A 23,687-nucleotide genomic window follows, 5' to 3' on the forward strand; every position below is an offset into this window, starting at 1 on the left:
TGGATGAGTTGAAGGGGTTTAATGGCACAGGCAGGGAGCCCAGCCAACAGCGAGTTGCAGTAATCCAGACGGGAGATGACAAGTGCCTGGATTAGGACCTGCGCCGCTTCCTGTGTGAGGCAGGGTCGTACTCTGCGGATGTTGTAGAGCATGAACCTACAGGAACGGGCCACCGCCTTGATGTTGGTTGAGAACGACAGGGTGTTGTCCAGGATCACACCAAGGTTTAGCGCTCTGGGAGGAGGACACAATGGAGTTGTCAACCGTGATGGCGAGATCATGGAACGGGCAGTCCTTCCCCGGGAGGAAGAGCAGCTCCGTCTTGCCGAGGTTCAGCTTGAGGTGGTGATCCGTCATCCACACTGATATGTCTGCCAGACATGCAGAGATGCGATTCGCCACCTGGTCATCAGAAGGGGGAAAGGAGAAGATTAGTTGTGTGTCGTCTGCATAGCAATGATAGGAGAGACCATGTGAGGTTATGACAGAGCCAAGTGACTTGGTGTATAGCGAGAATAGGAGAGGGCCTAGCACAGAGCCCTGGGGGACACCAGTGGTGAGAGCGCGTGGTGAGGAGACAGATTCTCACCACGCCACCTGGTAGGAGCGACCTGTCAGGTAGGACGCAATCCAAGCGTGGGCCGCGCCGGAGATGCCCAACTCGGAGAGTTGAGATCAGGGACATTATGAGTGTAGCCAGATCCTTTTCAATCTCTATCCTTGTTTCATTTTGTGTTTCACCGGATAATTCATCATCATCGAGACGAGGGACAGACGAACGACCTGCTAGCTAGTCGGTACAGCTCGGTAAGCTAGCTAGCTACTCTACCATCAGCATCCTAGTTACCATAGCTACCACTACATCATCACCGGCTGCCTGCATTTCTTGTGGACCGATGGAGCTCCCCGGTTGTTTCTTCCACCTGTTAAATCCAGGTGAGGGCTTCTCCCTCTCTCGTTGACGGATGCTGGCTACCTCTGTCCGGTTCTCCTCTCTTCACTTGATGGATGGTAACTTTAGAGTTTAACCCCTCTGAGTCCAAGGACCGAACTTTTGAATATTATTTTCAGGGCGCCTCAATAGTAGGTATTGAACCCCGGGTAAATAATCACTAGTCAGAACCTCAACCTCAGTATACATTCATTATGAAAAATCATCTTAACCTCTTAGTCCTACCCACACCGTATTCGGTCGCGTAATCATAGCCTCAAGCTCATTACCATAACGCAACGTTAGCGATTTCTAAAAATCGCAAATGAAATGAAATAAATATGCCTGTTCTCAAGCTTATCCTTTTCTTAACAATCCTGTCGTCTCAGATTTTCAAAATATGCTTTAGAACCAGAGAAAATCAATAATTTGTGTAAGAGTGGTGATAGCTAGCTTAGCATTTAGCGTTAGCATTTAGCACGCAACATATTCACAAAAACCAGCAAAGGGATCAAATTAAATAATTTACCTTTGAAGAACTTCAGATGTTTCAATGAGGAGACTCTCAGTTACATAGCAGATGTCCAGTTTTTCCTGAAAGATGCTTGTGTAGGACACAACGTTCCGTTTTGTTACTATGCATTTGGCTACCGAAACTAACCGAAAATTCAGTCACCTACACGTCAAACTTTTTTCCGAATTAACTCCATAATATCGACTGAAACATGGAAAACGTTGTTTGAATCCATCCTCAAGGTGTTTTGTCATATATCTCTTCATTGAAATGCCATTCCTGGAAGCCTGCATTGTTCTCAGATTCGGATGGAAAAATACTGGTAGGTGACTTTTGCGCACCAATTTCCACACAGACACCGTGCGGGAACCCTGGTAAATGTAGTCTCTTATGGTCAATCTTCCAATGATATGCCTACAAATACGTCACAATGCTGCAGACACCTTGGGGAAACGATAGGAAGTGTCCGTTCATTCCTGTCGCATTCACAGCCATATAAGGCGATCATGGAAAACGTGCCATCAGAAATCCTGTTGATTTCCTGGTCGCTCAAACATCTTGGTTTTGCCTGTAGGTTTTGTTCTAAGGCACTCAAAGTGAAAATCTTTGCAGTTCTGGAAACGTCAGAGTGTCTTCTTTCCAAAACTATCAATTCCAAGCATAGTCGAGCATCTTTTCGTGACAAAATATTGCGCTAAAAACGGGCACGTCTTTTTATCCAAAAATGAAATACTGCCCCTAGAGTCTTAACAGGTTAATATCTGATATTGTGAGTAAACAACCTCGAGAGTGCGTCTTCCAGCCCTCAAATAAATTACATAATTCAACCCTCCCGGTTAGTAAATGTACCTCAACATGCCCCCGGAGAAGGCAGAGTAACGACACCAGCCTTTTAGCGGGGCTGACAGACTGACTACAATGCTCGCGTCGCTAAATGAATTTCGTTATTAAAAATGACACACTGCTCTCGCGCGACAACGATCGTCAGTTCTATTTGTGACGCAGTTCGCGCCGCATCTCCTCATTGGTTTATAGAAGCAGGTACCCACGTGCCATCTCCTCATTGGTTTATAGAAGCAGGTACCCACGTGCCATCTCCTTATTGGTTTATAGAAGCAGGTACCCACGTGCCATCTCCTTATTGGTTTATAGAAGCAGGAACCCACATGCCATCTCCTCATTGGTTTATAGAAGCAGGTACCCACGTGCCATCTCCTCATTGGTTTATAGAAGCAGGTACCCACATGCCATATTCCTCATTGGTTTATAGAAGCAGGTACCCACGTGCCATCTCCTCATTGGTTTATAGAAGCAGGTACCAACGTGCCATATTCCTCATTGGTTTATAGAAGCAGATACCCACGTACCATCTCCTCATTGGTTTATAGAAGCAGGTACCCACGTGCCATCTCCTCATTGGTTTATAGAAGCAGGTACCCACGTGCCATCTACTCATTGGTTTATAGAAGCAGGTACCCACGTGCCATCTCCTTATTGGTTTATAGAAGCAGGTACCCACGTGCCATCTCCTTATTGGTTTATAGAAGCAGGAACCCACGTGCCATCTCCTCATTGGTTTATAGAAGCAGGTACCCACGTGCCATCTCCTCATTGGTTTATAGAAGCAGGTACCCACGTGCCATATTCCTCATTGGTTTATAGAAGCAGGTACCCACGTACCATCTCCTCATTGGTTTATAGAAGCAGGTACCCACGTGCCATCTCCTCATTGGTTTATAGAAGCAGGTACCCACGTGCCATATTCCTCATTGGTTTATAGAAGCAGGTACCCACGTACCATCTCCTCATTGGTTTATAGAAGCAGGTACCCACGTGCCATCTCCTCATTGCTTTATAGAAGCAGGTACCCACGTGCCATCTCCTCATTGGTTTATAGAAGCAGGTACCCACGTGCCATCTACTCATTGGTTTATAGAAGCAGGTACTGTTATATATATATATATGTAAACATTCATATACATAGCTCATATATTATACAGCGCCAAGCCAAACCGCCTGACTCAAGTCATCTTACGTACCCCTGCTAAAACAGGAACTAGCTCACACAGCCAGCAATAAAACTACCACCCCTAAAACTATCCCCTCAGCTCTGTTGTCTCACCACCCCAGGAAACAAAGACATTCCATCGCACGAACACATACACCCAGCCATAAAAACTGCCCCTCTCTGTTTTCTACCTCACGAACCCGACACAAATATCTCCTTGTATAAACACACATCTCACCCCCCTCTACTGGTCGGGTGCTCAGAACAAGACTCTGCTGTGGACCAATGGGGCTCCTGCTCTGGCTAGAGCAGGTCCACCTCCAACCCTACGGGACCATTCAGAAGGCGTCACGACAAGACTCTACCTACTATATTCTATGTATAAAAATGACTGTAAACCTTTGTATAACCCTCTTTTTCACCTGACTCCTTATCGAGTTAAATGAACTAGATCCGTGCACGTAAAACTGCGGGACAAGATATCTTTTGACTCAATAAAACTGCCTTTTGTTACAACTGAAATCCACTCTGTCCAGCGCCCGTGATTTGGTCTCGACTCTCCAATATATAAACACTAACAAACCCATCTCCTCATTTAGAAAAACAACACATAAACATAAACATAACTTCTTTAAACAATAAAAGCTAATTTATGAACATTTCTGAAAAGTGATATGTAGCGCTAAGGAATGAAACTCTTCTTATGTTTCCCCATCTGAGCTCAGAGAAGATGAGAGATGTAATGTTTGTCTCTGTTGCTTTGAAGACCAATCAAGCAGGAGAGACCAGCCTCCCCTGTTCCCAGCTGTGTGTCCATGAAAAGTGATCAGTCTATGGGTCGTCCTATAGAGTTTAGAAAGGGATACTTATCTACTGAACAAAGGTAAGAAGAACTCATGGGTCCTGGTCAGTGAGTTAAACAACACTGTCTCTAGTCATTTCTCCCTCCCATTTTCCCATTTATTGTAGTTGTTTTCAGAATCCATAGGCTAATCATTTTGTCCATTTTCATAGTCCTAAAACAATATTAAACAAACACAACATTCCCTCTGTGTGTGTGTGTGTGTGTGTGTGTGTGTGTGTGTGTGTGTGTGTGTGTGTGTGTGTGTGTGTGTGTGTGTGTGTGTGTGTGTGTGTGTGTGTGTGTGTGTGTGTGTGTGTGTGTGTGTGTGTGTGTGTGTGTGTGTGTACTCCCTGTATGAGGAGATGTAATCTCATGTTTTGTCCACAGAAACCAACAGGAGAGATCAGAGTCAGAGATTCTCAGTGGTCAGTCTTCCCAGAGTCATCAAACAGACCTGGCCTCCATATTCAGAGTATGTGGTCCTGTTATGTACATTTGTTTTTGTTTACCTCAGGTAAAGTTGATCTGTCAATCATTCATTAATGTGTTAATGAGAAGCATTTATTCTCTTGCTTAACTTATTTACTTGATTTATTTCAGTTGCTTGAAGAGAATATTATGACATTTGTGAAGAACGAGCTGAAGATGTTCAAGAGGATTCTTAGTCCAGAACTCCCAGAAGGCTTTGAGAGTCAGAAGCAGGACAAGGAAGTGGTGGACCCTGAAGATGAGAAGCAGGAGAGCAGTGCCAGAGAGGGGGCTCTGAAGATCACACTGCACATCCTGAGGAAAATGAACCAGAAGGAGCTTGCTGACACACTGGAGAAATGTAAGATCTGTCTGCATCATGTTGAAATATGTTTAATAACATTTAAAAGCTGTAGCTAAAGTACAGCTAAAGTAGTTGTGTAACTCAATGATATTGTAGCAGCCTTAAAACAACACCTAGTGACCTCATCAAGTAGCAGCAGGGATGTGTTGTGGTGACTAATTTAGAGAAAGAGAGAACATTAATAATACCATCAATAATACCAATAATAATATAATCATTCACACCAGTCTGTAATGCATTATGAAAACATTTACACATTTAGACAGTCAGTTACGAGAACAAATTGTTATAATTTACAACTTTATAACAGTCCTTCAATAATGTAGACATTAAAACAGACGTAATATTAATATCCTCTGTGTTATTTCTAGATTCAGATGAGCTCACTGTGATTTGCCAACGTGAACTCAAATCTAATCTAAAGAAGAAGTTTCAATGTGTATTTGAGGGGATCGCTAAACAAGGAAACCCAACACTTCTCAATAAGATCTACACAGAGCTCTACATCACAGAGGGTGGAACAGGAGAGGTCAATAATGAACATGAACTGAGACAGATTGAGACAACAACCAGGAAACAAGCAAGACCAGAGACTGCAATCAAATGTAACGACATCTTCAAACCCTTAACTGGACAAGACAAACCTATCAGAACTGTGCTGACAAAGGGAGTCGCTGGCATTGGAAAAACAGTCTCTGTGCAGAAGTTCATTCTGGACTGGGCAGAAGGAAAAGCAAATCAGGATGTCCAATTTGTATTTTCATTCCCTTTTCGGGAGCTGAATTTGATGAAAGGTGAAAATCTCACTTTCATTGAACTTCTCAATCACTTCTCAATGGAAACCAAACAATCAAGAATCTCCAACTACAACAAGTACAAAGTTCTGTTCATCTTTGATGGTCTGGATGAGTGCCGACTGCCCCTAGACTTCCAGAAGAACAAGATCTGTTGTGACGTCACAGAGTCAACCTCAGTGGATGTTCTGCTGACAAATCTCATCAAGGCAAATCTGCTTCCCTCTGCTCTCCTCTGGATAACTACCCGACCTGCAGCAGCCAATAAGATCCCTTCAGGGTGTGTTGACCAGGTGACAGAGGTACGAGGGTTCAATGACCCACAGAAGGAGGAGTACTTCAGGAAGAGATTCAGTGATGAGGACCTGGCCAGCAGAATCATCTCACACATAAAGACATCAAGGAGCCTCCACATCATGTGCCACATTCCAGTCTTCTGTTGGATTTCTGCAACAGTCCTTGAACACATGCTGAAACATAAGAGAGAAGAGATGCCCAAGACTCTGACTGAGATGTACACACACCTTGTGGTGTTTCATACCAAACAGAAGAATGAAAAGTATCTTGGGAAAGAAGAGACAGGTCCACACTGGAATAAAGAGAGCATTCTGTCACTGGGAAAACTGGCTTTTCAACAGCTTGTGAAGGGCAATCTGATTTTCTATGAAGAAGACCTGAAAGAGGCTGGCATTGATGTCAATGAAGCCTCAGTGTACTCAGGATTGTGCACACAGCTCTTTAAAGAGGAATGTGGGCTGTACCAGGACAAGGTGTACTGCTTTGTTCATCTGAGCATTCAGGAGTTTCTGGCTGCTGTATATGTGTTCCTCTCATTCATAAACAACAATGAGAATCTAATGGACAAACTGAAAACAACGTCCTGGAACTTTTCTGTGAGGATCAAACAAAGGCGTAAAGTTACTTTCTACAAGAGTGCTGTGGATAAAGCCTTACAAAGTGAGACGGGAAACCTGGACCTTTTCCTCCGCTTCCTTCTGGGCCTCTCACTGGAGTCCAATCAGAAACACTTACAAGGTCTACTGACAAAGACAAGAAGCAGCTCACAGAGCCATGAAGAAACAGTCAAGTACATCAAGGAGAAGATCAAGGAGAATCCCTCTCCAGAGAGGAGCATCAATCTGTTCCACTGTCTGAATGAACTGAATGACCATTCTCTAGTGGAGGAGATCCAGAGGTACCTGAGATCAGGAAGTCTCTCTAGACCCAAACTGTCACCTGCACAGTGGTCAGCTCTTGTCTTTGTGTTGCTGACTTCAGAAAAAGAGCTGGATGTGTTTGACCTGAAGAAATACTCCAGATCAGAGGAAGGACTTCTGAGGCTGCTGCCAGTGGTCAAAGCCTCCAGAGGTGTTCTGTGAGTAAATAAAAATGACATTAATGAACTAATCATCAGGTAGAAATATTCAGTTTAGAGAAAGATATGTATTATAATATGTATATAATATATTGTAAAACACATTGAATGAATGCATTGATGTTCACATTAGTAGAACAATATGACCATACAATTCTGGGAGACGGAAGATGAATCTATATGTTCTTTGCGAGAATAAACCAAATGCATCTGCCATTGTCCTTCTACACTACTGGTGTTAAATGAACAGTGTGTTTGTGAAGTCATGATGATCTCCTTGTCAGTCTGTCAGGCTGTGGAGTCACAGAGGAAGGCTGTGCTTCTCTGGTCTCAGCTCTGGAGTCAAACCCCTCACACCTGAGAGAGCTGGATCTGAGTAGCAATGACCTGAAGGATTCAGGAGTGAAGCTGCTCTCTGATGGTCTGGGGAATCCCCACTGTAAACTGGAGACTCTGAGGTCAGTATTCCTGTAGTTGGTCAACAAGTGATAACTGTTCACCAGATCCACATGTGTTTACCAGACACACATAGTCCACATCATATGTGTTTGGACAGTGAAGCTTACAGTTTTACATGTGGTGCTATGCTCCAGCCTTTTGAATTTGAGATACAATGTTTCGTATTAGTTGACTACAAAGTGAGGCTTACAGTTTTAAATTTGGTTGTGTTTTAGATTATATTTTTCCTAATAGAAACTGAATGGTGAATAATGTCCTGTCATTTTGGAGTCACTTCACTTGTATTGTCAGTAAGAATAGAAGATGTTTCTGAACACTTCTACATTCATGTGGATGCTACCAAGATTATGATATTATAATTATGAATAATCATTAATTAATTATGATGAATGAGAAAGTTACAGAGGCACAAGGATAAGAATATATGCTAACCCCCTCTGTTATTGGTAATGGTGAGAGGTTAGCATGTTTTGTTGTAGTCTCTGTTATTGGTAATGGTGAGAGGTTAGCATGTTTTGTTGTAGTCTCTGTTATTGGTAATGGTGAGAGGTTAGCATGTTTTGTTGTAGCCTCTAACTTTTTCACTCATTATTATTCATGATTCAGTCATGATTTTTCTTAATCAAGGCATCATCAGGATTAATTCATTATTGTTTAGAAACATGTTATCTACTCTCTTCGACAGACAATTACTCCACTCATCATCCACCATTTTATTATTGGGCAAAACACAACCAAAACCACAACCAAAACACACTGCAAATGCAAACAATGACTTTACGACCAAATATCAATGAATATGGGACCAAATACTACACCTTTGACTACTTTAATACTCTATAAGTAAATTGGTCAGATTACTTATGTCTTCTTCTAATGGGGAGACTGGAAACAAAGTGATTTGATTTTTAATCGTGAAACACATGTCTTAAAATACTCTCAAATAAAAGGTGACATTATATACTGTCACCTCATATGAAACAGTTTATCTGAAATCCAAAATGTTTGAGTGTATAGCCACATTTAAAATGTCAGCTTCACGGTCTAAATAGATATGTTGTGGACTGTATACTCAATACAATCTAAATCTGATACCTCACTGTCAAAATAGATATGGTGTGGACTGTATACTCAATACAATCTAAATCTGATACCTCACTGTCTGTCTTTTGACTGATACTGCTTTTTAAACTGGTCTGGTCAGTCTACTATAATATTTGTTTCTATCTGCAGGCAATATTTAGATAATTTGTCATTTTTAATGATGATACACTATTTTATGAATAGATATGGATGGTTCCATATGTTGAAAAATATACTGCCACTATTTTCACCACCAAAGAACAGCAGTGTGGTTTTAATATGATTTGACTCTTTGCAGGCTGTCAGGCTGTCTAGTCACAGAGGAAGGCTGTGCTTCTCTGTTCTCAGCTCTGAGGTCAAACCCCTCATACCTGAGAGAGCTGGATCTGAATAACAATGACCTGGAGGATTCAGGAGTGAAGCTGCTCTCTGCTGGACTGGAGGATCCCCACTGTAAACTGGAGACTCTGAGGTCAGTGTTCCTGTAGTTGGTCAACAAGTGATAACTGTTCACCAGATCCACATGTGTTTACCAGACACACATAGTCCACATCATATGTGTTTGGACAGTGAAGCTTACAGTTTTAAATGTGGTGCTTTGCTCCAGCGTTTTGGATTTGAGATAGAATGTTTCATATTAGGTGACAGTACAGAATGTCACTTTTTAATTAAAGGTTTTCATCCATATACAGTTGTGGCCAAAAGTTTTGAGAATGACACAAATAGTAATTTTCACAAAGTTTGCTGCTTCAGTGTCTTTAGATATTTTTGTCAGATGTTACTATGGAATACTGAAGTATAATTACAAGCATTTCATAAGTGTCAAATGCTTTTATTGACAATGACATGAAGTTGATGCAATGAGTCAATATTAGCAGTATTGACCCTTCTTTTTCAAAACCCATTGAGGGTCGATTTATCACTCCAGGGTTAATCTGCTAATTTGTAATTATTCACCTACCTCCTCATGCCTTTTGCACACAATGTATATAGACTCTTTTTTTCTACTATGTTATTGACTTGTTTATTGTTTACTCCATGTGTAACTCTGTGTTGTTGTCTGTTCACACTGCTATGCTTTATCTTGGCCAGGTCGCAGTTGTAAATGAGAATTTGTTCTCAACTAGCCCACCTGGTTAAATAAAGGTAAAAAAAAAAGAAAAACAATCTCTGCAAACCACCCTGGCATGCTGTCAATGAACTTCTGGGCCACATCCTGACTGATGACAGCCCATTCTCGCATAATCAATGCTTGGAGTTTGTCAGAATTTGTGGGTTTTTGTTTATCCACCTGCCTCTTGTGGATTGACCACAAGGTCTCAATGGGATTAAGGTCTGGGGAGCTTCTTGGCCATGGACCCAAAATATCAATGTTTTATTCCCAGAGCCACTTCGTTATTATTTTTGTCTTATAGCAAGGTGCTCCATCATGCTGGAAACGGCATTGTTCGTCACCAAACTGTTCCTGGATGGTTGTGAGAAGTTGCTCTTGGAGGATGTGTTGGTACCATTCTTTATTCATGGCTAAATTCTTAGGCAACATTGTGAGTGATCCCACTCCCTTGGCTGAGAAGCAACCCCACACATGAATGGTCTCAGGATGCTTTACTGTTGGTATGACACAGACTGATGGCAGCCCTCATCTTTTCTTCTCCGGACAAGCCTTTTTCCGGATGACCGAAACAATCGGAAAGGGGATTCATCAGAGAAAATGACTTTACCCCAGTCCTCAGCAGTCCAATCCCTGTACCTTTTGGAGAATATTAGTCTTTCCCTGATGTTGTTCCTGGAGAGAAGTGGCTTCTTTGCTGCCCTTCTTGACACCAGGCCATCCTCCAAAAGTCTTCGCCTCACTGTGCGTGCAGATGCTCTCACACCTGCCTGCTGCAATTCCTGAGCAAGCTCTGTACTGGTGGTGCCCCGATCCCGCAGCTGAATCAACTTTAGGAGACGGTCCTGGTGTTTGCTGGACTTTCTTGGGCACCCTGAATCCTTCTTCACAACAATTGAACCGCTCTCCTTGAAGTTCTTGATGATCCGATAAGTGGTTGATTTAGGTGCAATCTTACTGGCAGCAATATCCTTGCCTGTGAAGCCCTTTTTGTGCAAAGCAATGATGACGACACAAGTTTCCTTGCAGGTAACCATGTTTGACAGAGGGAGAACAATGATTCCAAGCACCACCCTCCTTTTGAAGCTTCCAGTCTGTTATTCAAACTCAATCAGCATGACAGAATGATCTCCAGCCTTGTCCTTGTCCATACGCACACATGTGTTAGCAAGAGAATCACTGACATGATGTCAGCTGGTCCTTTTGTGGCAGGGCGGAAATGCAGTGGAAATGTTTTTGGGGGATTCAGTTCATTTGCATGGCAAAGAGGGACTTTGCAATTAATTGCAATTCGTCTGATCACTCTTCATGACATCCAAAATCGCAAATGAAATGAAATCAATATGCTAGCTCTCAAGCTTAGCCTTTTGTTAACAACACTGTCATCTCATCTTTTCAAAATAGCAAAACAAGCATTTGTGTAACAGTATTGATAGCTAGCGTTAGCATTTAGCATTTAGCGTTAGCATTTAGCGTTAGCATTTAGCGTTAGCATTCAGCAGGCAACATTTTCACAAAAACCAGGAAACCATTCAAATAAAATAATTTACCTTTGAAGAAATTTGGATGTTTTCAATGAGGAGACTCTCAGTTAGATAGCAAATGTTCAGTTTTTCCTGAAAGATTATTTGTGCAGGAGAAATCGGTCCGTTTTCTGCGTCATGTTTGGCTACCAAAAAAAACGAAAATTCATTCATCCAAACGCCAAACTTTCTTCCACATTAACTCCATAATATCGACTAAAACATGGTAAACATTGTTTAGAATCAATCCTCAAGGTGTTTTTCACATATCTCTTCATGATATATCATTCCTGGAAGTCTCCTCTCTGTCTCAATCACATGGATGAATGCGAGCAGCTTGGAGATTACGCAACAATTTCAACAAAGGACACCGGGCGGACCCCTGGTAAATGTAGTCTCTTATGGCCAATCTTCCAATGATATGCCTACAAATACGTCACAATGCTGCAGACAACTTGGAGAAACGATAGAAAGGGCAGGCTCATTCCCGGCGTATTCACAGCCATATAAGGAGACAATGAAAAACAGAGCGTCAAAAATCCTGCTCATTTCCTGTTTGAAGTTTCATCTTGGTTTCGCCTGTAGCATCAGTTCTGGGGCACTCACAGATAATATCTTTGCAGTTTTGGAAAAGTCAGAGTGTTTTCTTTCCAAAGCTGCCAATTATATGCATAGTCGAGCATCTTTTCGTGACAACATATTGCGCTTAAAACGGGCACGTTTTTTTAATCCAATAATGACATAGCGCCCCCATAGGTTAAAGAGGTTAAGCACTGTTTCCCGTTCAATGAACCATAGAAAATTAATGAATATGCACCGGTGGGACGGTCATTTAGACACTAACAGCTTACAGATGGTAGGCAATTAAGGTCACAGTTATAAAAACTTAGGACACTAAAGAGGCCTTTCTTCTGACTCTGAAAAACACCAAAAGAAAGATACCCAGCGTCCCTGCTCAGTTTCATGAACGTGCCTTAGACATGCAGCAAGGAGGCATGAGGATTGCAGATGTGGCCATGGAAATATATGGTGATGGCTGTACTGTGAGACACCTAAGACAGCGCTAAAGGGAGACAGGATGGACAGCTGATCATCCTCGCAGTGGCGGAACATGTGTAACAACACCTGCGCAGGATCGGTACATCCGCACATCACACCTGCGGGACAGGTACAGGATGGCAACAACACCTGCCCGAGTTACACCGGAACACACAATCCCTCCATCAGTGCTCAGATTGTCCGTAATAGGCTGAGAGAGGCTGGACTGTGTGCTTGTAGACCTGTTGTAAAGCAGGTCCTCCCCAGACATCACTGGCAACAACGTCGCCTATGGGCACAAACTTACTGTCGCTGATCGATTTGGAGGTGGAGGGTCCGTCATGGTCTGGGGCGGTGTGTCACTATCATTGGACTGAGCTTGTTGTCATTGCAGGCAATCTCAACGCTGTTTAGTATTTGGTCCCATATTCCAAGCCTGTAGTGAAGTGGAGTCCCTTCACTTGTATTGTCAGTAAGAATAGAAGATGTTTCTGAACACTTCTACATTCATGTGGATGCTACTATGATTATGAATAAACATGAATGAATCGTGAATGATGATGAATGAGAAAGTTACAGAGGCACAATGATCAGACCCCCTCTGTTATTGATAATGGTGAGAGGTTAGCATGTTTTGTTGTAGCCTCTGTTATTGGTAATGGTGAGAGGTTAGTATGTTTTGTTGTAGCCTCTGTTATTGGTAATGGTGAGAGGTTAGCATGTTTTGTTGTAGTCTCTGTTATTGGTAATTGTGAGAGGTTAGTATGTTTTGTTGTAGCCTCTGTTATTGGTAATGGTGAGAGGTTAGTATGTTTTGTTGTAGTCTCTGTTATTGGTAATGGTGAGAGGTTAGCATGTTTTGTTGTAGTCTCTGTTATTGGTAATGGTGAGAGGTTAGCATGTTTTGTTGTATCCTCTGTTATTGGTAATGGTGAGCGGTTTGCATGTTTAGTTGTAGTCATGATTTTTCTTAGTATTAATCATGGCATCATCAGGATTCATTTAGTATTGTTTAGAAACATGTTATCTACTCACTTATAAAGAAAATTACTCGTCATCATCCACCATTTTAATTCTGAGCAAAACATACGGCAAAACACAACAAAAACAAACTGCAACGAGTCACAGGTTTGATGTAGGCGTTGCGATAAAGGAACATCAGACGCAATACTAACTTTTAACTAATTTAATACACTATAAGTATGTGTGTCAGAATACTTATGACTTCTTCAAATAGGGGACGAGCTACATGAAGTGTTTTAATTTCAAACCGTGAAACAGATATGTATTAAAATGTGACATTATATACTGTCACCTCATATGAAACATTTGATCTGAAATTCAAAATGTTGGAGTATAGAGACACATTTAAAATGTTAGCTTCACTGTCTAAATAGATATGGTGAGGACTGTATACTCAATACAAACTAAATCTGATACCTCACTGTCTAAATAGATATGGTTGGACTGTATACTCAATACAATCTAAATCTGATACCTCACTGTCTCAATAGATATGGTGTGGACTGTTTTCTCAATACAATCTAAATCTGATACCTCACTGTCTAAATAGATATGGTTGGACTGTATACTCAATACAATCTAAATCTGATACCTCACTGTCTAAATAGATATGGTTGGACTGTATACTCAATACAATCTAAATCTGATACCTCACTGTCTAAATAGATATGGTGTGGACTGTATACTCAATACAATCTAAATCTGATTCCTCACTGTCTAAATAGATATGGTGTGGACTGTATACTCAATACAATCTAAATCTGATACCTCACTGTCTAAATAGATATGGTTGGACTGTATACTCAATACAATCTAAATCTGATACCTCACTGTCTGTCTTTTGACTGATACTGCTTTTTAAACTGGTCTGGTCAGTCTACTCACATATTTGTTAATATGCATCTTTCTATCTACAAGCAATATATTGATAATGTGTCATTTCTAGGCTGTGCTTCTCTGGTCTCAGCTCTGAGGTCAAACCTAACACATTATTTGTGCACGGTTAACAGCTTAAGCATGGAAAGCTAAGTGTATCATTTTAATACAATCGGTCTGTAATTGTATGTCTTCTGTGTTGGCAGACTCACTGGCTGTAAACTCAGAAACACATCCTGTAAAGTGTTGGCCTCAGTTCTCAGTTCAAATCCCTCACACCTGAGAGAGCTGGATCTGAGTAACAATGACCTGAAGGATTCAGGAGTGAAGCTGCTCTCTGCTGGACTGGGGAATCCCCACTGTAAACTGGAGACTCTGAGGTCAGTATTCCTGTAGTTGGTCAACAAGTGATAACTGTTCACCAGATCCACATGTGTTTACCAGACACACATAGTCCACACCATATCATGTTTTGTTGTAACCTCTGTTATTGGTAATGGTGAGGGGTTAGCATGTTTTGTTGTAGCCTCTGTTATTGGTAATGGTGAGAGGTTAGCATGTTTTGTTGTATCCTCTGTCATTGGTAATGGTGAGAGGTTAGCATGTTTTTTTGTAGTCTCTGTTATTGGTAATGGTGAGAGGTTAGCATGTTTTGTTGTAGTCTCTGTTATTGGTAATGGTGAGAGGTTAGCATGTTTTTTTGTAGTCTCTGTTATTGGTAATGGTGAGAGGTTAGTATGTTTTTTTGTAGTCTCTGTTATTGGTAATGGTGAGAGGTTAGCATTTGTTGTTGTAGCCTCTGTAACTTTCACACTCACTATTATTCATGATTCAGTCATCATTTGTATTAATCATAGCATCATCAGGATTAGTTTAGTAGTGCTTAGAAACATGTTACTCACCCTACTCACTAAGACAGAAAAATACTCTAGTCATAAATCACAATTGTTTTAACCTCTTGCTTCTACCTGGCACGCAGGCATCCCATCTAGAGCTCTGGAAATGCAAATGCGCTACGCTAAATGCTAATAGTATTACTTAAAACTCAAACGTTCATTAAAATACACATGCAGGGTATTGAATTAAAGCTACACTCGTTGTGAATCCAGGCAACAAGTCAGATTTCTAAAATGTTTTACGTCGAAAACATAGCACATATTTATGTCAAACCACCACCGCAGACATAGCTCATTAGCATAGCCAAGTTGCAAAAAATATGCAATCAACAAACGCAGGATAAAAAAAAAAATCATTTCACTAACCTTTTGAAATCTTCATCAGATGACAGTATTATAACATGTTACACAGTACATTCATTGTTTTTCAATAATCTGCAATATATATCCATAAATCTCTGTTTACAATGACGCATCGTTCAAAAAATGCTACTAAAATGTCAGGAGAAATGAAATAGCTCCGGCAGATAACGTCAGCTAACAAGGAATACACATCATAAACTTTGACTAAATATGCATGTTTTACATATGTATAGGAAGATACACTTCTTCTAAATGCAATCGCTGTGTTACATTTATTTTTAACGTTACAGTTTGCGTTTACTAGGCTATACTAGGAGTCGGCGCTCCAAATGTATCATTATGCCTCCTCTATCTTGGAGTCGACAGAAACCCAAAATTAACACATAAATATTCCCTTACCTTTGCTGTTCTTCCATCAAAAGACCTGGAAGGGATTATACTTACCAAAACAGCGTTTAGTTTTCAAGTCTGCGTCTTTCGGTTCTCAAAATAGCCACTTTTCGGTCGAAATGTAGGCAAAATTCAAGTGGATGCGCACCAAAACGTCGAAATTATATATTATATGTCGAGTAAACTTGTCAAACTATGTTCATAATTAAGCTTTAACATGTTATAAAGGTGTATCAACGTCTCATGAGCGCGCAATTCACACAATGAGAAGCCCCATTGAAAGCAGGCTTCGCGCTGAACACGTAGGAACTGTTCCCAGAGCGGTAGTTATTTGGGAAGGCGTTTAAGATGACGTCAAAGTTGGGCCAACTTTTTCCATGACAAGAGAGATTTTGGGAGAATGCATGCCCTGAGACTTCTGCTTTACATAGAGGCAACATTTAAACGGTTTAAAAGCTTTAGAGTGTTTTCTATTCGATAATATTTTTATATGCATATATTAGCAACTTTTGACAAAAATGTAATCCTGTTTTATATGGGTACCCAATTCCTCCATTAGGGGCAGTAAACAGGGCTAGGCTTAAGAGGTTAATGAACATAAATAACCCAAAACACAACCAAAACAAACTGTAAATGCAACAAACGAGTTTGTCACGACTTCCGCCGAGGTCGGTCCCTCTCCTTGTTCGGGCGGCGTTCGGTGGTCGACGTCACCGGCCTTCTAGCCATCGCCGATCCACTTTCATTTTCCATTTGTTTTGTCTTTGTTTTACACAGCTGGTTTCATTTCCCCAATTACATGTTCATTATTTAACCCTCTTTTTTCCCCTTTGTTTTTATGCGTGATTGTTTTCTGTATGTTCGGTCTGTTATTGCTCGGTATTACGACATGTTATTAGAATATTTGAGTTACTTGTGTTACTCATCTCTGCTGTCCTGCGTCTGACTCCTCTGCACCAGCCTCACCCAGACCATTACAGAGACACATCTCTGCTGTCCTGCGTCTGACTCCTCTGCACCAGCCTCACCCAGACCATTACAGAGACACATGAATATCGGACCAAATACTCAACTTTTGACTATTTTAATACACTGAAAGTTAATTGGTCAGAATACGTATGACTTCTTCAAATGGGGGACTAGATATATAAAGTGCTTTATTTCTAAATGGTGAAACAGACACGTCTTAAAATACCTTCAAATAAAAGGTGACATTATATACTGTCACATCATATGAAACATTTGATCTGAAATCCAAAATGTTGGGAGTATAGAGCCACATTTAAAATGTTAGCTTCACTGTCTAAACAGATATGGTGTGGACTGTATACTCAATACAATCTAAATATGATACCTCACTGTATAAGTAGATATGGTGTGGACTGTATACTCAATACAATCTAAATCTGATACCTCACTGTCTAAATAGATATGTTGTGGACTGTATACTCAATACAATCTAAATCTGATACCTCACTGTCTAAATAGATATGGTGTGGACTGTATATGTCAGGACCCGGTTGCGGACCCGGGTCTCAGGAGTGAGAAACAGTCACTTAACCAACTGAGCCACGAATAGTCGGCAGAACCCAGAAGATGAGGCAGACACAGCAGTACTTGAGACGGTGTATTTAATGAAGTAAAAAGTGAAGTTCTTCAGGAAAACATGTAACTCAAAACCTCAAAAGGAATTCCACAAGAACAAAGGTAATCCTCCAAGACAAAAAGGTAAATCCACAAGGTGGAAGGTAAAGCACAAAAAGCCTCAAAAGATACTCAAAAACAAACAAGAACAAAAAACAGAATTCCACAAGAGAGTCCACCGGGATCAACAAGAGTTCACAGAGTACTAGGGCTGGGTGCTAACATACAAACACAGAGCAAAGAACTGAGGAAAACAAAGGGTTGAAATACAATCAGGGGAAACGAGGCACAGGTGCAAATAATAATGGGGATCAAGGGAAAACAAAAGGTCAAAAGGCACAATGGGGGCATCTAGTGACCAAAAACCGGAACAACCCTGGCCAAATCCTGACTGTATACTCAATACAATTTAAATCTGATACCTCACTGTCTGTCTTCTGACTGATACTGCTTTTTAAACTGGTCTGGTCAGTCTACTATAATATTTGTACTGTACATTGTTCTATCTGAGGAAGTACTTTGATAATTTATCATTTATAATAATGGTACATTAATATATGAATAGATATGGCAGGTTTGAGAACACTGATATATCTAAAAATGTAGAAAAAATATACTGCCACTATTTTCACCTCCAAAGAATATCAGTGTGGTTTTAATATGATTTGACTCTTTGCAGGCTGTCACGCTGTCTAGTCACAGAGGAAGGCTGTGCTTCTCTGGTCTCAGCTCTGAGGTCAAACCCCTCAAATCAAATCAAATCAAATCAAACCCCTCACACCTGAGAGAGCTGGACCTGAGCTACAATCACCCAGGAGACTCAGGAGTCAGACTGCTCTCTGCTGGACTGGAGGATCCGCACTGCAGACTGGAGAAACTCAAGTATGTAGAGGGGTTATGTCAATGTTCATATCAGACATGTTGGACTTATCAGGCTAGTTAAGACAACCATTCTCTACTTTTTCGAACATTCTGTTAAAAATCGCGCAACATTTCAGCGCCCTGCTACTCAGGCCAGGAATATAGTATATGCATATGATTAGTATGTGTGGATAGAAAACACTCATACGTTTATAAAACTGGTTAAATCACGGCTGTGACTTTAACAGAACGTGTGTTTTATTGAAAACTGAAAGTGGAAAAATATATCCATCCGCCGCTTCAACCCATTGTTATGGGCGAAAGACATTAAATAGGGCTGAGGTTGCAGTACCTACAGCTTCCACACGATGTCAACAGTCTTGTCATTTGCCAATTGTTTGTTTCTTGGTCAAACGAACAAGAGACAGGCTTTTTCTTCAGGTCTCCGACTGGATATTTTGGTTGAGAAATACACTGACAGTATTTCAAGACGGACCCCTATAGAAAACACTTCGTCTCGTGATTAATTTGATCGCTTATTAACGTTTACTAATACCTAAAGTTGCATTACAAAAGTATTTCGAAGTGTTTTGTGAAAGTTTATCGTCGACTTTTTGAATTTAAAAAAATGACGTTACGTTATGAAACGCTATTTTTTTCCGTTTATCACACAGTCTTCATAGATCGATATCTAGGCTATTTATGGACTGATTTAATCGAAAAAAAGACCCAATAGTGATTATGGGACATCTAGGAGTGCCAACAAAGAAGATGGTCAAAGGTAATGAATGTTTTATATTTTATTTGTGCGGTTTGTGTAGCGCCAACTATGCTAATTATTTTGTTTACGTCCCCTGCGGGTCTTTTGGGGTGTTACATGCTATCAGATAATAGCTTCTCATGCTTTCGCCGAAAAGCATTTTAAAAATCCGACTTGTTGCCTGGATTCACAACGAGTGTAGCTTTAATTCAATACCCTGCATGTCTATTTTAATGAATGTTTGAGTTTTAACTAATACTATTAGCATTTAGCGTAGCACATTTGCATTTCCAGAGCTCTAGATGGGACGCCTGCGTGCCAGGTAGGAGCAAGAGGTTAACAACACTTGGACAAAGTTATATGCTGACTGTGTGTGTGTGTGTCCAGTGTGTGTGTGTGTGTGTGTGTGTGTGTGTGTGTGTGTGTGTGTGTGTGTGTGTGTGTGTGTGTGTGTGTGTGTGTGTGTGTGTGTGTGTGTGTGTGTGTGTGTGTGTGTGTGTGTGTGTGTGTGTGTGTGTGTGTGTGTGAGTTCAGGTGTATCCCTCAATGACTCTCTGTTCTTCTGCTTACCGCTATAGTGTGGAACATGGTGGAGAGAACAGAATGAAACCTGGACTTAGAAAATGTGAGTGTTGACTGCTGTGAAGAATATGACTAAGAATAAGTCTTAATTCAAGTTAAGTCAAAGTCAAAGACCACCATCATTACTGACTTGGTCATATTAAATATCAGCTGTAGTTCTACAGAAGCAGAAATCATTGACACCAAAGATTACAAAGAGTTGCTTTGACTGTGTGTGTGTGTGTGTGTGTGTGTGTGTGTGTGTGTGTGTGTGTGTGTGTGTGTGTGTGTGTGTGTGTGTGTGTGTGTGTGTGTGTGTGTGTGTGTGTGTGTGTGTGTGTGTGTGTGTGTGTGTGTGTGTGTGTGTGTGTGTGTGTGTGTGTGTGTGTGTGTGTAATTAATGTGAATAAGTGTGTTTTATATTACCATACAGTATAACATATGATCATTCAAAAAGTCTCAAGTTACCTTAACTTCTCCTTTTGATACCTAGAAACATCTACATTAAATGAATTACTGAAAAGTGAGTTAACATTCTAATGTGAATGATGATGATTTCTAATATTGTATCTGGTTTCATCCATCAGATGTCTGTGATCTCACACTGGACCCAAACACAGTAAACAGACGCCTCTCTCTGTCTGAGGAGAACAGAAAGGTGACTTGTAGGAGAGAGGAGCAGCCGTATCCTGACCACCCAGAGAGATTTGAGGACTGTGGACAGGGGCTGTGTAGAGAGGGTCTGACTGGGCGCTGTTACTGGGAGGTAGAGTGGACTGGGAGAAGGGCTGTTATAGGAGTGACATATAAAGGAATCAGCAGGAGAGGAGGGGTTAATGACTGTTGTCTTGGATACAATGACAAGTCCTGGAGTCTGGTCTGCTGTGACAACAGTTACTATGCCTGGCACAATAATAAACCCACTACCATAGAGGTCCCCTCCTCCAGCTCCCACAGAGTAGGAGTGTATCTGGACTGGCCAGCCGGCACTCTGTCCTTCTATAGAGCCTCCTCTGACACACTGACCCACCTGATCACATTCAACTCCACATTCACTGAGCCCCTCTATCCAGGGTTTAGGGTTTATGATGTTGACTCTTCAGTGTCCCTGGAAATAATAACCTGACACACACACACACACACACACATTGGACACACACACAAACACACAGACACACATGCACTGAGATACACACACACAAACACACACACACACACAGAGACATACAAACACTGGACAAACACACACACTGGACACACACACACACTGAACACACACACACTGGACACACACACAAATACTGGACACACACACACACTGGACACACACACACTGAACACACACACTGGACCAACACACAGACACTTGACACACACTGAAACACACACACACTGACACACACACATTGGACACACAGACACACACACACAGACACACACACACACACACACACACACACACACACTGGATGGACACACACACACACACACACACTGGTTACACACACATTGGAAACACACACACACACACACACACACACACACACAAACACTGGGCACACTCGCATACACTGGAAACACACACACAAACACTGGGCACACACACACAGGATAAATACACTGGACACGCACACACTGAACACATACACACACACACACACTGTTTACACACACATTGGAAACACACACACACACACAAACACTGGGCACACTCGCATACACTGGGCACACTCGCATACACTGGAAACACACACACAAACACTGGGCACACTCGCATACACTGGGCACACTCGCATACACTGGAAACACACACACAAACACTGGGCACACACACACAGGATAAATACACTGGACACACACACACTGGAAACACACACACTGGACACACACACACTGGACACACACTGGACACACACTGGACACACACACACTGGACACACACACACAGACACACACACACACACACACACACACACTGGATGGACACACACACACACACACACACTGGTTACACACACATTGGAAACACACACACACACACACACAAACACTGGGCACACTCGCATACACTGGAAACACACACACAAACACTGGGCACACACACACAGGATAAATACACTGGACACGCACACACTGAACACATACACACACACACACACTGTTTACACACACATTGGAAACACACACACACACACACACACACAAACACTGGGCACACTCGCATACACTGGGCACACTCGCATACACTGGAAACACACACACAAACACTGGGCACACTCGCATACACTGGGCACACTCGCATACACTGGAAACACACACACAAACACTGGGCACACACACACAGGATAAATACACTGGACACACACACACTGGAAACACACACACTGGACACACACACACTGGACACACACTGGACACACACTGGACACACACACACTGGACATACACACACTGGACACACACACACTGGACACACACACACAGGACACACACACACACACACACACACTGGACAGACACTGGATACACACACACAGGATACACACACACAGGACACACACACACTGGACACACACACACACACACTGGACAGACACTGGATACACACACACAGGACACACACACACTGGGCACACACACACTGGACACACACACTGGGCACACACACACTGGACACACACACACTGGACACACACACACACTGGACACACACACACACTGGACACACACACACACTGGACACACACACTGGACACACACACACACACACTGGACAGACACTGGACACACACACACTGAATACACACACACACACTGAATACACACACACACACTGGATACACACACACACACACACTGGACACACACACTGGATACACACACACACTGGATACACACACACACACACACACACACTGGATACACACACACACTGGATACACACACACACACACACACTGGATACACACACACACACACACACTGGATACACACACACACTGGATACACACACTGGATACACACACACACACACACACTGGACACACACACACTGGACACAGACATTGGATACACACACCTGACACACACACTGGGCACACACACACCTACACGTTGGACACACACAAATACACATGCTGGACACACACACAAACACTCACTGGACACACACACACACACACACACACTGGACACACACACACACACACACACTGGACACACACACACACTGGACACTCACACACACACTGGACACACACACACTGGACACACACTGGACACACACACACAGGACACACACACACACACTGGACACACACACACTGGACACACACACATACACACACTGGACACACACACTGGACACACACACACACACACACACTGGACACACACACACACACACACACACTGGACACACACAAACTGGAAACATACACAGGATACACACACACACACTGACAAACACACACTTACACACACACACACACACACACACACAGTGTGATTTAATGATATATTTTACTGTTTGTGTTTGTACCACAGGAGGTTGGTGGGACCTTAATTTGGGAGGATAGGCTTGTAATGGCTGGAGGGGAATAAGTGGAATGGTATCAAACACTGGGCACACTCGCATACACTGGAAACACACACACAAACACTGGGCACACACACACAGGATAAATACACTGGACACACACACACTGGAAACACACACACTGGACACACACACACTGGACACACACACACTGGACACACACACACTGGACACACACACACTGGACACACACACACACTGGA

General features: G+C 42.0%; 2 protein-coding genes across 3 annotated transcripts in view; both read left to right on the forward strand.

Moving 5' to 3' along the window:
* LOC124018858 overlaps positions 1–23,687 on the forward strand; it is a 292,551-nt gene that overhangs the window by 79,660 nt on the left and 189,204 nt on the right. The window lies entirely within an intron of this gene.
* LOC124018860 (NACHT, LRR and PYD domains-containing protein 12-like) lies at positions 4,901–21,027 on the forward strand. Its single transcript, XM_046334170.1, is given in 9 exon segments — positions 4,901–5,126; positions 5,501–7,298; positions 7,583–7,756; positions 9,139–9,312; positions 14,618–14,791; positions 18,384–18,438; positions 18,441–18,586; positions 19,904–19,950; positions 20,474–21,027. Coding segments are annotated over 9 exon segments (3,318 nt in total). The 5' UTR covers positions 4,901–4,915; the 3' UTR covers positions 21,013–21,027.

Source organism: Oncorhynchus gorbuscha, unplaced genomic scaffold (assembly GCF_021184085.1).
Source record: "Oncorhynchus gorbuscha isolate QuinsamMale2020 ecotype Even-year unplaced genomic scaffold, OgorEven_v1.0 Un_scaffold_584, whole genome shotgun sequence".
NCBI lineage: Eukaryota > Metazoa > Chordata > Actinopteri > Salmoniformes > Salmonidae > Oncorhynchus > Oncorhynchus gorbuscha.